We start from the raw sequence: 16,521 nt of genomic DNA, 5'->3' as shown, positions 1-16,521 counted from the left end.
ATATTAATGACATGGTTTATCTTTTTTTCATAAATTTGTAGGAATAGCTATCAGTGTTGGCTAGAGAACTGATATATGATATATATATGATATATGTAGGTATCATTGTGAAATAAAGCTATGATTTTTTTTTTTTACACCCATAGAAACATAGAAGGGCATATTTCCTCTATGTTAAATTACAAAACAACCCCACATAGTAAGGAAATATTTACGAGTCAAGGAACCCTGCCAGATATGAATGTCAGTGATGGCGATGCACCTCAGAAAAAGAGGCCAAGATAAAGATGAAGACAGTCTAACAGACTGCCCAATGAATTATAAACATCATAAATTGACCCCTCCAGCAGAAAGAAGGCATTCATTACCTAAATATTTACCTCTATATTGAGAGCAGAACTCTGACCTGATGTTTGAAAGGGTTAGTCGCAATTGCTGGTCTCCAGGAAGTATTCCATAGCCTAAGTATATGCTATCCAATGTATACAGTAAACAAAGTGGAGGCTAATTGAATACCTTAGACATTTTGTTATCAGAAAATACAATATGCCACAGATAAAATAAAATAAAAATCCAGAATCTTTATTGAGAAAAGCAACGGCTTCTGAAAATAAAATGTTTTTGTTTTATGTTTCATCAGTTGGAATTATTCAAAATATAATTAAACATTGATAGAATACCAAACTTACTGTAGGCCATAGCAGGGGTTCCCAAACTTTTTCACTCGGGGCCCCTCTTCCAGCATTGGGGAACATCCCACGCCACGTCTATTTCTATGGGCACAAGCACTGTTCATGACACAAACTGTTCACAGCCCTCTTGTTGATGAATAGAATTTTGCAGGTTTAAAGCTCATTGCCTGCAATTCTACACATTTTGTCATGGGGTGCAAATAACATTTTGCAGTTTTAAAGCTAATTTACTTGCAATTCTATACATTTTGCCATGTCTAATGTGTATTCATCTGATATTTGAGTGACAAATAATTACAACAATATTTATGGGCTAATAAAACGACATAAAAAACATTAGCTGACATGAGCTAGCTGATCTGGACATTTCTGACAAGTTATAAATAGCTCTCTAAGGTATGCTATGACTAATATGAAAAGCGGAAGTGATGATGCACTACCCAATTTTGAAATTGCACCTTGTGCATTCTACTATTACAACTTTCAATAGTAAGTTTAAAGCCGGACTTAGTTTGCCCTAGGGGGCGCGCCCCACAGTTTGGGAACCATTGGCCTATAGAACAACAGCCAAAGGGTTCACTGGTTCACTTTGATGAGATGTCAGAATATGTCATCCACGACAATCAGTTATTTTCTTAAATATTGGTGAAGAAAGTGTTGGCCGATAAGTCAGGTGTAAATATAACGAAGCAATAATTCTGAAGCCAGTCAATATTTATTCATTACATAAATGTTTACTCCCTCACTGGATACAAACTTGATATATTGCCCACGTGAAGGTAATGCCAAAACAGTGAGTTACCGTTGGTTTGTAGTATAAATAAAGGAAAGGATTATGAGAACTTGGGGGATTGTACCTAACAGCCATGAGCAGAGTACTGTGTCTTATGAGGGTTAGTAGAAACATTCAGTCATGAGAATTAGTCTGCAAGAGGATTTTAATCTCAGTCAAGGAGGATGATGCAGTTCACACCCTTGTGTAAGGCATACCAACACATCAGCTGGTCTTGAACAGATAACAGCATCACCTCCACTAACAGGCACAGTTAAATGTTTTTAAAAGATGTATCTTTAAATATACTTTAAAGGTTCTCCATTGAGCATGCATTTTTAGCCCATCAATAGGTTTAAATCTGGGTCTTGGAAATAGCCCCCTAGAATTGCATATATCCTTTTTTAGTTTTGCTATGGAAATTTGAGCATTTCACGTCCCAACACCACAACAGTAGTCTGAACTAAGTCAATAGATCAGGTGGTGTGCATGCCAGAACTAACATACAGTCCGTGTTGAGAAATCTCACGTTCAATTGGCATTTCCTAATTTTATTGCCCACAAAGCAAGAACTATACATAATGGGCAGGAAATGATTGGTTGTTGGTATTCTTCATCTGGTTGCTTTTTGCCTATATTATCAATACTTTGCTGACTTCTACACTAAAGCCTAACTGTTGGACCATTCTTCACTGCAAGCATGTTACTATTCAACCTGTAATAATCAAGATAGTGATGGTAAACATGGATGTAAACATCAAATCAAATCACATTTTATTTGTCACATGCACCGAATACAACAGGTGGTAGACCTTACAGTGAAATGCTTACTTACGAGAATAGTCTGGGTAGCCATTCGACTAGATGTTCAGGAGTCTTAGGTAGAAGCTGTTTAGAAGCCTCTTGGACCTAGACTTGGCGCTCCGGTACCACTTGCTGTGCGGTAGCAGAGAAAACAGTCTATGATTAGGGTGGCTGGAGTCTTTGACAATTTTTAGGGCCTTCCTCTGACACCGCTTGGTATAGAGGTCCTGGATAGCAGGAAGCTTGGCCCCAGTGATGTACTGGGCCGTGTGCACTACCCTCTGTAGTACCTTGCTGTCGGAGGCCGGGCAGTTGCCATACCAGGCAGTGATGCAACCAGTCAGGATGCTCACGATGGTGCAGCTGTAGAACCAAACATGTATCCATAGATAAGAGTGTCATGGCGATATTTCACAAATCCCTTCTCTTGGCTTTGAAACAGAAATGTGTGGGTAAAGATGGGCACAGACACATAAATACTGGGTAACATCAGAGTGAAATCTATTTTTTCCCTCCCTATTTCCTCTAGTTGCAATTGAGGATTGAAGGACGTAAAGAGGAGACTATAGTCAAACTTCAAATGATAAAGACCTAGAGAATGCAATAGATGTTTGCTAACAATCTTGTCAATCTTGTAATTTGCTCATCTTGACAGATTTTTACATTCCTTTACAGATCCAAAATGTACACGCACACAATGATTCTACTGGGTTTTGTGTGGTTTAGTCCGACACTTCTTGTGATCCTTGCCTCACCAACCCCTGCTTCGAATGATAAGAGAGGCCCCTGTCAAGTCTACAACTCTGGCCGCTCCGCAAACTGCCTTGGTCAGCAACTGGATCATGTTCCATGGAAGCACCTCCCTTCCACGCTTGAAAGGATAGATCTCTCCTACAATGAACTTCATGCCATTCGTGTTAATTACTTTTCTCGCCTACCTCATCTTCGTGTCCTCGAGCTGCAGTTCAACAACATCTCTGTGATTGAGGACCGTGCCTTCCACAACAACCCCCTCCTGGAGCATCTTAACATCTTTAACAACTCCCTAGAGGAAATCCCTGCCAATGCCTTGCGGGACCTCTTTAATCTAAGGGAACTCCTTATGTCGAATAACCTTTACACCCAGGCCACATTGTCAGCTGACGTTTTCTCCAGATTGACCCACCTCAAGGCCCTGTCCATGGGCGGCCCCTTGGTCAAGGGTCTAAGGAAAGGGGACTTCCAGGCATTGAGGAACATTCAGCTGCAGGACTTTGCTATTAAAACTTCATCAAATATCAGTTACTATGAACCGGGTAGTCTGAAAGTGATCCAGACAGGTAGAATGGGTTTTGACATGGCCATAGATCAGAAACCAAATTTCCTACCTTTGATTCTACGAGACTTGGCCAACAAGACTTTCAGTCTCATCCAATTCAGGAACCTCTTTGAGTTCATGTATTACTTGGGAGATGAGGATATTTTCAGAGGCTTGCAAGACATCAAAGTAGATTCGCTCATCTTTCACCGTGGAAAATTCAATGAGAACCTTATGAGGATGGCTCTGTTTAATCTACAGGTCACCCCCCTTAAACGTCTGACACTTCAATACATTGACTTTGCTCGCTCACCCAACTTTGTGGATAATGGCTTGGGCTCCAGTATCAAAGACCTTGCTCTGAGTAGACTAAATCTGTGGTAAGCATATCTTATTCTACTATTATATTACAAAAGCACTATGCAGACATTTCTACCCAGAAGATGCAAAAACAAATACCGGTTCATAGTCACAAGTGTATTTTTTCATCAATTGAAATCTGTCTCCATATCTATGTAGTGTGAAAGTACCAATTATGTTATCATCTTGACCACACGTTTTTTTCATGCTTACATGTTTTTTCTCCATTACTCCTCAGGCACATCAGCAATCCAGATATTTTGCGTTTCGACTGGCGCTTCACATGGTTCAACAAAGTCCGACTGCTGTCCATTCAGAATGTCAACTTCAAATCTGTGCCTTGCGATGCCTGGCTTAATATGGAAGACATGGAGGTTTTGGACATCTCAAACAACCGCCTGCAGGACAACATCCTCTTCAACCAGAGATGTGACTACAGGGGCAACATGCCGGCTCTTCGTTCCTTCAATGTCAGCACCAACCAACTGACCAGCCTTCAGGACTTAGCCTCCCTGACCAGGGAGTTCAAACAGTTGAAGGTCCTGGATGTCAGCCACAACATGCTGGGCTCTGCTGAGAAGAGTCACAACTGTAACTGGATGCAGAACATCACCCAGGTGATCGCTCACCACAACCGATTCAAAAGTGGTGCCCTCCAGTGTCTGCCCACCACAGTACAATTCCTGGACCTCTCGTACTGTGACCTGGACCAGCTGGACATGGCCTACTTCCAACAAACCATCAGCCTCAAGGAGCTCCTGCTCAATGGGAACAAGATCAAGTTCATCCCCTCTGGGTGGAGAAGTCGCTCCTTGCAGTCACTGGATCTGGATGGGAACTCCTTTGGGCTCATCGGCATGGGCTCCTTCCAGGACATGCCCCAGCTTTCTCGACTGACAGCAGGGAACAACCCATTCCACTGCACCTGCGACCTCCACGCCTTCATCCAGGACACAATTTCCAAGGGGAAGGTCAACATCACTGACTGGCCAGAGAACTACAAGTGTTACCATCCAGAGGCCCTGCTCAATACCGCTGTGGCAAATTTCTTCCCAGGTCATGTGGCCTGCGATATCAGACTGGTCATCATCATCTGTGTGGCTACTACTGCTGCTGTGGTTTTAGTGTTGATGCTTATATGCTACATATTCAATGTTCCCTGGTACACCAAAGCCACATATCAGATCCTCAGAGCCAAATACAGGGCTCATCAGGAAGGAACATCTGGAAAATCACAGATCTATGCTTACCATGCATTCATCTCCTACAGCCACCCAGATGCAGACTGGGTCAGGGACCAGTTGTTGCCCTGCTTGGAGAACAGCAAGCCCCCCTACCGACTCTGTATCCATGAGAGAGACTTCATGCCAGGAAAATGGATCATCGACAACATCATTGAAAATATGGAGAGCAGCGAAAAGGTAAGGTTGAGGACCCACCAGACAAGTTAGAGGTGTTTTAACAAATAAATAGTAACAGACTTTTGAATATAAAAGGTCAATTGAACAACACAAAATGCCAGATGTATGTTTTGTTTAGGTTTGTATCCTGATTCCTGCACATTTGCCTAAATGAATACATCCTATCCTCTGAATTTTTTGTTTCCAAATCCAGGTCATATTTGTGTTGTCACACCACTTTGTGAACAGCGATTGGTGCAACTACGAGCTCTACTTTGCTCAGCAAAGAGCCATCGGCAAGACCTTCAGCGATGTTATTCTGGTGGTTAAAGAGCCCATCGACCCTGAATCTCTGCCCAGCAAGTATTGTAAGCTCAAGAAGATGCTGAACACCAAAACGTACCTAGAGTGGCCCCAGCAAGCCAAGCAGCAGACCTTCTTCTGGGCTCAACTTAGGAGCTGCCTGGGCAAGCCCACAGTGACTAGAGAGCAGGCTCTTAGTGGTAGGAGCAGCAGTGTATCCTCAGTGGGTGCTGTGCCTGTGATAGAACTTCCTCTAGAGGATGGGAAGCCAGCGATAGCTATGCCAAATTTAGACAGAGAAGCAGAGCTCCACAAAGTAGTTCCTCAGGAGATCAAAAATCTTTCAGCGAGAAGTGCAGAGTTTTATGGGCAAAGACCGATCCCTGTAGCCGTGGCATGAGACAAAATAAGCCAAGCATGTAGCTTGTAATGTGTAAAGTGTCGCAAGACCAATCTCTCTCTGAAGTGCTGAGCTTGAATGACTTCTTGGCCATGCTGTGGCAGATAATGTGTTTTCCAAGCTGCTGGTAGCATTAGCAAGTGTTTCATAATGATGACAGTGAATAACATGATTCGTCTGCCACCCACCCTTCTGACATGTACAGTACTTACTCCCACTTGAACTCTTTACATTTTGTTGCGATACAAAGTGGTATTGAAATATATTTAATTGTAATTTTATTGTCATTGATCTACACAAAATACTCCATAATGTCAACGTGAAAAAAAAGTTCTACAAATGTTTACAAATGAACACAAATTAAATAACTAAAATATGGTCATTGCATTTAGTTCAGAAGTAAAAATTGGCTTAACAAATCTCATAATAAGTTATATGGACTCATTCTGTGTGAAATAATAGGGGTTGATGTAATTTCTGAATGACTACCCTTTTCTCTGTCTCCCATACATACATGCATACACACACACACACACACACACACACATTTGTAAGGTCCCTCAGTCAAGTATTGAATTTCAAGCACAGATTCAACTACAAAGACCAAGGATCTTTTTGAAAGAAGGGCAGTGATTGGTAGATGGGTAACAATAACAAATCAGACATTGAATATATCTTTAAGCATGGCCAAGTTAATAAGTATGCTGTGGAGGATGTATCAAACAACCCAGACACATCAAAGAAACAGTCGTCCTTCTGAACTGAGCTGCAGGATAACAAGGAAACTGCTTAGGGATGTCAACATGCGGACATTGCTCATTTTAAAACAGCTACAGAGTTCAATGGCTGTGATGGGAGAAAACGGAGGATGGATCAACAACATTGTAGTGACTTCACAATAATGACCTAAATGAAGGAGATAAAGAATAATACAAATACACAGAATATCATTTTTTCAAAACATGCATATGTATGCAACAAGGCACTAAAGTAATACTGAAAGAAAAAGTAACACGGCAAAGGAATACAGTTTTTGGACTAAATGCAAAGCCTTATCTTTGGGGAAAGTCCAACACAACAAATCACTGAGTAACTGCCTCCTTATTTGCAAGCACGGTGGTGTCTGTATCATGGTATGGGTATGCTTGACATCGGCAAATACTGGTGAATTGTTCAGGATAAAAAGAAATCGGATGGAGCTAAGCACAGGCAAAATCGTAGAGGAAAACCTGCTTTAGTCTGCTTTACACCAGACACTGGGAAAGGAGTTCACCTTGAAGCAGTACAATAACTTCAAACACAAGGCCAAATCTACACTGGAGTTGTTTACCAAGAAGACAGTGAATGTTCCTGAGTGGCCAAGTTACAGATTACTTAAATCTGCTTGAAAATCTAGGGCAAGACTTGAAAATGACTTTCTAGCCATGATCCCCAACACCTTCCCAGAACTTGAAGAATTTTGAAAAGAATAATGGGGAAATATTGCACAATACAGGTGTGCAAAGCTCGTATAAGACTTACCCAAGAAGACTCACAGCTGTAATCACTGCCAAAGGTGTTTCTAACATGTATTGACTCAGGGGGGTGAAAACGTATCTAATCAAGGTGTATGAATGTTACATTTTTCAATGATATTAAAAAAAACTTTGACTGAATATTTTGTGTAGATCATTGACAAAAAAAAGACCATTAAATCATTTTTAATTCCACTTTGTAACACAATAAAAAGTGAAGAAATCCAAGGGGGGTGTAGACATTTTCTATAGGCACTGTAAGCTCTCTGTCCCATGTGCTCTCTAAGCGACCCAGGCCAATGGCCCTGCTGACAGGTGTTGAAAGACCACAAACTCAACAGCTCAAATGGGATCTCCCGTGTCACACTTGAGATAACAAGCAAGGTGCCAGGGAGATGTGGTGACAGGTGTCATGCAGCGTGGTTACACTCCCAACACCACTCGGCCACTGATCACAATTACTGTAACACAAAATGGATGCCATTTAGCAGACACTTTAATCCAAAGCAAATGACATTTTATGTGCATGTGCACATACACATGCCATGTAGAATCTGCTCTGCCATTTCAAAGGGTATGCAAGCCACAAATCTCACATGAAAGAGGGAACCAGTGGGGACTGCATGTTAAATGACAGTTGTTTAGAAGGAAAAATGTAGCTTATGGAATGTGTTCATGTCCAGTATTATTGAGAAACAATGTGATCCAAATATTTAAAACAATATAAATACATTATAATAATGAAATATAGTTTCCTAAATATGTTTTACTTTTCTATACTCTTTACATGCTTTAATGTACATGTGAATGTTATTGTTAATGTGAATGGTATTTACTAATTAAGTAAATAACAAATGAGTTAATTGCTTATCATAACATATTGCCTAATGCAAATTAATTTAAGCCAATAACTCTAATAAAACAATGGTGTGTTTTATACTTGACTGTTGAGTGGGTATTTAGAAATAGGGATGTGTTAAAATGCAGTGTAATTCTGTTTTACAATATCAGTGTGAAGGGCTGCTTTGTGAAACCTGGCAATATTTACAAGTGACCAATAGATGACACCTTTTTACATTTTCTGGAAGTCACATTTAGTTGGTGTGTGTGTGTCTGTGTGTTTTGAGGAAGAGATCCGACTTAAATCACAGAAACTGGCAGATGTCAGACATGATATAACAAACAGCATCTGCCTGTAGTTATATGCCCAGCAAGACAACAAACATGACATAATGCCACAGGGGTCACATGAAGTTCAGATTGATTTTAATAACGATTCTGGTAAGAATATGCTGAGATCCTTTCGCATGGGATATTACTATCTGGGTATATATTTTTATTTTATACGATTTTGATATCTTGCAATGCTTCCAGATTCAATATCTAAATATTTGAAAGTTGATTTGATGTACAGTATTAAATATGGCTGTTACTATTCTACTACGTCTCCTTTTGTGTTTTTCCAATTGTTAAATGAGAAAATTACTACCCAGACTAAATCAAAATGTATTATGTGCTGGCTATTTACAGAAATTGCCACCTGAGCACAGAACATAAGAAGAAAACATGGTATCACTCTATGCATTTTTCAATCCCATGTGCATGATCATTGCTACCTGTATTTTCAGTATTCTGGAATAATACGTGTGAACTGTGTTGATCAACAAGATAATTGAAGGTACGATTAAGTTGAAGATGGCACAGGCTGTAAGAGATTCTAACAGTTGGTTCTGCTTCTCTGCACAGTGATGAGAGATGGTGGCTTTAGTTTCCCACACAAAAGGGAAAGGTGAGTGCTCCTTTTCCGGGTCACTCAGGTTGACATCTACTTAAGTGAGATCACCTCGGAAACGCACTCCGCACAGCCCGCTTTTGTGGCCTTGATATGGCCAAGCCTCGATGAATGACTTCCACCAGACTTACAGTATTTGTCCTGGAGCTGTCTAATCTTGGAAGGTTAAGCAAAGTATAGCCTACAAAGTAGTACGCAAAGTATATGACATGTGAATAATTATGACAGAGGTCTGTATTCTGACCACATGGACAGTTACCACATATCAGGCCTAACACCTTTGCCAAGATATCCTATAAACCACGGCTTCTCAGGCATTATCACTTAATTGACCCCTTGGTTTTGTATTCTGCAAATATACTTTAGAAGTAGTGTTTGTTTTATTGCGTGTGTTTATCTAATCTACCATAGTCATAGCATAAGAGCGTGTAATCTTGAAAAAGGACAGAAGGACAGACACTGTATGTCAATGTGAACATTAGCATATGAATGAATTACAATCTCATAGAATATAGCATGTGTGATGAAAGATGGCTCATTCATCGGCTACAGCTGATTTGAATTTGGTAGTTGGCGTCTGATATGAGCGCAGAAGCATACAGAGGGAGATTATTTCCATGTGATGTCATTTGAGGTGATAAATGCTGGCAAACCATTTTGGGTGCCCAGCAAGGGACAATGGTGAGAGAGAGAGAGTGAATGTATGGAACATACTGTAGTAGGCCTATACGTATCTGACCTGTTGCTGTCATATCCCATGGCTAATGTACGCCTATCCCCTAAATTAGGATTCAATTTACACTGACAAAAAATATAAACACAACATGCAACAATTTCAAAGATTTTACTAAGTTACAGTTCATCTATGGAAATCAGTCAATTTAAATAAATGAATTATGTTCCAATCTATGGATTTCACATGACTGTGAATACAGGTATGCATCTGTTGATCATAGATATTTTTTTTAAAAAGGTAGGGGTGTGGAAAACCAGTCAATATCTGGTGTGACCACCATTTACCTCATGAAGTGCGGCACATCTCCTTCGCATAGAGTTGGTCAGGCTGTTGATTGTGACCTGTGGAATGTTGTCCCACTCCTCTTCAATGGCTGTGCGAAGATGCTGTGCGGTAATTGGCAGGAACTGGAAAACGCTGTCGTACACGTCTATCCAGAGCATCCAAAGCATGCTCAATGGGTGACATGTCTGGTGAGAATTCAGGCCATGGAAGAACTGGGACATTTCCAGCTTCCAGGAATTGCGTACAGATCATTGCGACATGATGCTGTGCATGATCATGCTGAAACTTGAGCTGATGGCGGCGGATGAATGGCACGACAATGAGCCTCAGGATCTCGTCACAATATCTCTGTGCATTCAAATTTCCATCGATAAAATGCAATTGTGTTAGTTGTCCAAAGCTTATGCCTGCCTATACCATAACCCAACCGCCACCATGGGGCACTGTTCACAACGTTGACGTCAGCGAACCGCTCGCCCACACAATGTCTGCCATCTGCCCCGTACAGTTGAGACTGGGATTCTTCCTTGTAGAACACACTTCTCCAGTGTGCTAGTGGCCATCGAAGGTGAGCATTTCCCCACTGAAGTCGGTTACAACGCTCAACTGCAGTCAGGTCAATACCCAGGTGAGGACGACAAGCACGCAGATGAACTTCCCTGAGACGGTTTCTGTAAGTTTGTGCATAAATTCAGGGGCTTATTTTTCGTGGACAGATTTTGGGCAGAGTAAAACCTCTTGCTTCGCCTCTTCCTCTCTGCTTACAGCCGGTCCCTGTCTTGGGTTCTCAGCAGATGGTATGGAAGACAGCTGGCCCCATGTGAATTACAATCCTGACGCTCTGTTTTAACATTTAGAAACGTTAACAATCCTCCCTTGCGATACACTTTTGGAAACATAAAGCCTTTCACTTTCACATCAAAATAATTTCACAAATGCTAAATAAACACTTACTGTACACAGTTTTAACCGCTTTTAACACAGTTGCAGCCAACAGTATTAGGAGTGTTAGGAGATGCTTCGATAGCTAATTAGAAGAGGTGATCACATCTTCTTCTCTTCTTCTTCAAATTTGTATTGGAGGACCACAATAAACTGAAAGGTACATACACCGCCACCTAGTGTACTGGAGTGTGAGGCCGGTCACAGCCTCCCTATTTATCTATTTCTCTTATCTAGGCCTGTGTTTCCGCCTACTATTCTGGAGTGTGAATTCATTACACTTTGTGACACAAAAAGGGAAGGGGACGGGGAAAAGGGACCAACTAACCTTACACCCATTAAAAACTTCACCACTTTTCCTCTACTTGGCTCTATCTGATCCGACACCAGGCCAACAATCCTGGGAGGACGAGACACTATCATTAAACACACCTTGTAAATCTTCTGCAGTACAATCTTGTACACCCAAGTACTTCTCTGCAGCTGCCACCACAACATATATTTTATGTGATTTACATTCCATTTCTGTGGTACAGTTGATAACCATGGCTATGCCCCACTCTCTGTTGGCCTCAGCCTCCTCACAGGGATCCTCTCAGGATCTCTAGCCCTTTACCTATCTTGCTCTCCTACTCTCTTCACTCTCAGCATACCACACCTTCTGTACTACTCTGATCGTGGCAACTTCAGCCTGCCTTGCTCTCACTGGAAACTTCTGACCCTCATCATCATGGGTACCCCCACAGTTAACACACAACTGTTTCCACCAATACTACATATTCCTTTGTTTCATGCCCTCCTGCACACTTCTCACGGTCGCCTGTCTTCCGTGGGCCTAAACAAGCGCTATAACATGGAAATATGGCCGCACGGCATGGGAACTCTAATCCTGCCGCCCGGCATGGGAACTCTAATCCTTAAAAGGTGTGTAGTCATTTAACCTTTAGTTTTTTTTATAAATACTTTCTCACAGACGTGAAAGTTATTCCAAATATTTCCAAAACGGTATCTCTTCGTGCAACGCATAAGCCTATTTGCGTTTAGACCGAGCATTTGGGAAGCGTCATGTCATTTCCCTCAGAAGACTAAAGAGAAAGTCCAATGGCTCATGTAATGCAATAGAATAAGGGTTACATGGGGTATATTCATTCACTACGTTAATTATGTTGCAAAATGTTTCGTCTGTTGCCTGTTTAGCCTACTTCAAACGGAAAACGTTTTGCAAGAGTTTCTATTGGACAAATTCAGTTAGGTCCCATTCCCGTTTCCTTTGTTTCCATCAGTTTGGTTCTTTAAACGTAAACGGTTTCCGTTGCAACTTCAAGACGTAATGAATACAACCCTGCTAAAACTCGGAATGGAAGTCCGTCATTTTAGTTGCTTTAAACCAATAGGTCCCATCATTTGAAGACGTCGTTGTTAAATACAGCCTATACGATAGTATACTGATACTCTATTGTTTATGCGGTAGGCTAATACATTCTGTATAGTAATTGTAATTAGTAGTTGCACCGCCAAATGTAACCTTACATGGTCAAATGAATTAGGTCCACCTGTGCCATTTGTATCCGTGATGTTGCAGGTTTCACCGGTGGGAGGCGCCTGATTTTACATTTCTCACAGGTGAGATGCATAAAACAGGTACGATGAGGATCGACGCCACTTCTGCTTCGTTTGTCATCGGCGTTGAGGTGAGTAGCGAACTTGTTTGTGGTAAATAGATTTTTAACATAACCTGCAATCCTATTTCTTGTTGAGCATATGTACATTTCTGTGCGAGATACATCTTATTTATTTTTTTTGTGGGTGGGGGGTAGCATTGAGTTTATTTTATAGTGATTCTCTTATTATTGCGCATTTTGCAATCTTTTTTTATAATTGGCTTAATTAGGTTTATGTTAACTATACAGTGTACAAAACTTTAGGTACACTTTTTACCCTAAGAATAGCCTCAATTTGTTGGGGCAATTTGTTGGGGCATGGACTCTGCAAGGTGTCAAGTGTTCCACAGGGATGCTTGCCCATGTTGACGCCAATGCTTCCCACAATTGTGTAAAGTTGGCTTGATGCCCTTTGGGTGGTGGACCATTCTTGACACAAACGGGAAACTGTTGTGAGTGAAAAAACCCAGCAGCGTTGCAGTTGACACACTCAAACTGGTGCCCCTGGCACATACTACAATACCCTGTTCAAAGGCACAAATCTTTTGTCTGCCCATTCACCCTCTGAATGGCAGGTAGTAGTTAGTGTTGGGTCAGTAACTGTAAGGTTAATCTGTCGTTCTGCCCCTGAACAAGGCAGTTAACCCACTGTTCCTAGGCCGTCATTGACAATAAGAATTTGTTCTTAACTGACTTGCCTAGTTAAGTAAAGGTAAAATCAAATTAGGCCTACCCCCCGCCCCCCTTCAGAGCTTGAATTACTAGGATAGCTGCACTCATCACTCCCCCACCACACACAAGACTGGGCTACATTATTTATGCATCTCTGGGGATAACAATCAATAGCTTGGGAAACCATCTATAAAGTTACTGAGATACCTGATCGTTTTGCGGTTTATACTGGACCCCTGAGAACAAGGTCTGACGGTTTCCTCTGTGTAGGCCCACCAGGGCTGTATTGGTGACATGTGCTCACCTGGGCAACCAATAGCAATGTCTCATTCTCCTTTGGATCAATATTTTTCAATTCTAGTTGCTGCTGGAGTCAATATTATTTAAATATTTCAATTCGTGGGTTGCTAGTTATCGGCTGCCTGTATCTAGATCACAGGTGTCAAACTCATTCCACGGGGGGCCGAGTGTCTGCGGGTTTTCGCTCCTCCCTTGTACTTGATTGATGAATTAACATCACTAATTAGTTAGGAACTCCCCACACCTGGTTGTCTAGGGCTTTATTGAAAGGAAAAACCAAAAACCTGCAGACACTAGGCCCTCCGTGGAATGAGTTTGACACCCCTGATCTAGATCATAATTTAGCGTGTACTTTGTTTTTCAAAGAGCAAATTTGAAAGGCGGCTAGATTTTAGCCCACATGATCATTTGGAACTGAATGAAATGCAAAGAAAAAAACTTGCCCCAGTAGGTTTTGCATACAGTTTACAATAGTCTACACAGACAAATGTGTTAAAATAAACAGGAACCAGTAAGGGGTTCACTTCATGCAAATTGACTTCTAATGTAAAATATAATTGTCCATACAGCTTATACACTGTCATGGATTGACCTATCCCTTTTTTTTAAGGTATTCACAGCGCTGTAAAATGGGTTCCAAACTCGAGAGTGCAATGGAGGGGCTAATTCGAGTGTTCCACTCATACTCCTCAAAAGAAGGGGACAAGTACAAGCTGAGTAAAGTTGAGCTGAAGAATCTGTTGCAGGGCGAACTGAGTGACTTCCTGGCGGTGAGTTTGATTCCTAATGCTGTCAAGGGGAGGGATATGTGTGGTTTCAGTATGACATTCTGATCAATTACATTTTTATGGACATTAACAAAATGAACTGTCCCAAAACAAGTCATACAAACAAGTATTGGAGAAGTCTTGATTTATTGAACAGTTGTGGGACCCATCACCTTCAAGACATATTCTACTAGAATAATTTAATTAATACTATGGCATTGCCTAGAAACAACGCTTATCACCTAGACATTTCTCAAATCTGAAATTATTTGATGGGTATAACAATATGGCATCAGAGCTCTTTCCATCTGATTGGCTTTGTGCAATTTCCTGAATATTGCCTATTCCAATTGTTTCCTATCTACAACTGTTCCAAGAGTCATGCGGCTGCTTCTGATCTGGACCTACTTTTCATTAACCTTTCCTACTCTCCCTCAGGCAAGTAAGGACCCTATGGTAGTAGAGAAGATCATGAGTGATCTGGATGAAAACAAAGATGGCGAAGTGGACTTTCAGGAGTTTGTCATCTTGGTTGCTGCGCTGACCGTTGCCTGTAACGAGTTCTTTGTAGAGAGCCTGAATGAATGAGTTTGGAAACAGTCTGTGACCTTGGCGTTCTACTCATTATTCCTTGTTAATAAAACAAACATGTATGCTATAATTTTTGTATACTTTTTGACAAACCGGCAAAGGTTTCAATGTTGTCACATAATGGTTATTTCTAACAAATGCTCTTGACTGTTGTAAAATGATTGCCGCTGTAGAGAATCCTGCAATGGACTGACCAGTTTCGGTGTACGATCACTCTCATTGCACTAGTAGTTAACATTCTGTCAGATCAATAAAGGTGATTGCTGTCTAAATATGTTACTCAGATCATTGTGGACTTGAATGCACATTACCGGTACATGTCTTTTGCATGTGAAATCTGGGGCCGTATGAATCAATTCTCAGGAGTGCTGATTTAGGATCCGTTTTGCTTTTTAGACCACATTAAGATTACATGGACAGTAGGGACTTGATCCTAGAAAAGCACTTGTACTGAGACTCTTCATATGGGGCCTGTTGCACAAAAGTAGAATTAAGACATCCGGGATAAATGAGTCAGCTGAGCTCAATGAAGCCAAAACATGTGCGTCCAGGCTTAATTGGTTGCACAAAGACCACGCCAGGATGAGCAGACACGGATTCATTAAGCCAGGTGAAACCAATCCTGGATAGGTGCGCGCTCACGGCTCACTCAAATAGACCCTGCCACAGATCACAGATTAACTGATTTACCATGGCAACTAGAGCCGCGTACTTTTCCCCGTCGGAAGCACAAATCCTCATGGAGGCATACGAGGAGGTAAAAGATATAATTAAGAAGAAAGGCAACACCGCCACAGTGATAAAGCAAAGAGAAAAAGCGTGGCAAAGTATTGCAGACCGCCTGAATGCGTAAGTAGTGCACAATTACACAGTCACCGCTCCGCTGAAACATCACAATTACAATTCAAATATTTAATTCACATCTCCAAAAATGCAGTTGTACTGTAATTATGAAACGGTTAAATTTTTAATTGAAATGCACTGCAGATATGAGTGAAATTGTGTAAAGTAACTCCATCACACTGTATAAAGCTATGATACATTTTTTGATATTTTTACTGAAAACAAGACAAAAATACCAAGTAATTTTTTGCAGTGTGACTCCATTAAATGTGTGTGTGTGTGTGTGTGTGTGTGTAGATTAAACATGAACGGGCCAAAACGGACATGGCAGCAGGTCAAAATCAAATACAAGAACATTCTGCAGAATGGTATGGTCCCTGACTAATATTT

General features: G+C 41.2%; 1 protein-coding gene across 1 annotated transcript; it reads left to right on the top strand.

Moving 5' to 3' along the window:
* Positions 1 to 2,788: 2,788 nt before the first annotated feature.
* On the top strand, positions 2,789 to 15,560 carry LOC129858588 (toll-like receptor 2 type-2). The gene is made up of 6 exons (XM_055927916.1): positions 2,789 to 3,945; positions 4,164 to 5,346; positions 5,540 to 6,022; positions 11,123 to 11,175; positions 14,541 to 14,700; positions 15,136 to 15,560. The coding sequence occupies exons 1-6, from the start codon at positions 2,951 to 2,953 to the stop codon at positions 15,283 to 15,285; spliced, it is 3,024 nt and encodes a 1,007-aa protein (XP_055783891.1). The 5' UTR covers positions 2,789 to 2,950; the 3' UTR covers positions 15,286 to 15,560.
* Positions 15,561 to 16,521: the final 961 nt, after the last annotated feature.

This window comes from Salvelinus fontinalis, chromosome 6 (genome assembly GCF_029448725.1).
Source record: "Salvelinus fontinalis isolate EN_2023a chromosome 6, ASM2944872v1, whole genome shotgun sequence".
In the NCBI taxonomy this organism is placed as follows: domain Eukaryota; kingdom Metazoa; phylum Chordata; class Actinopteri; order Salmoniformes; family Salmonidae; genus Salvelinus; species Salvelinus fontinalis.
This window is presented reverse-complemented; position numbering and strand designations above follow the sequence as displayed.

What these genes read in the sequence shown, in the direction of transcription:
- LOC129858588 (XM_055927916.1), top strand. Translation starts at nt 2,951, where the DNA reads ATGTACACGCACACAATGATTCTACTGGGTTTTGTGTGGTTTAGTCCG. An exon ending in CTGAGTAGACTAAATCTGTG is followed by an intron (nt 3,946 to 4,163) that starts GTAAGCATATCT and finishes ATTACTCCTCAG; the next exon opens with GCACATCAGCAATCCAGATA. An exon ending in TGGAAGACAGCTGGCCCCAT is followed by an intron (nt 11,176 to 14,540) that starts GTGAATTACAAT and finishes CTTTTTTTTAAG; the next exon opens with GTATTCACAGCGCTGTAAAA.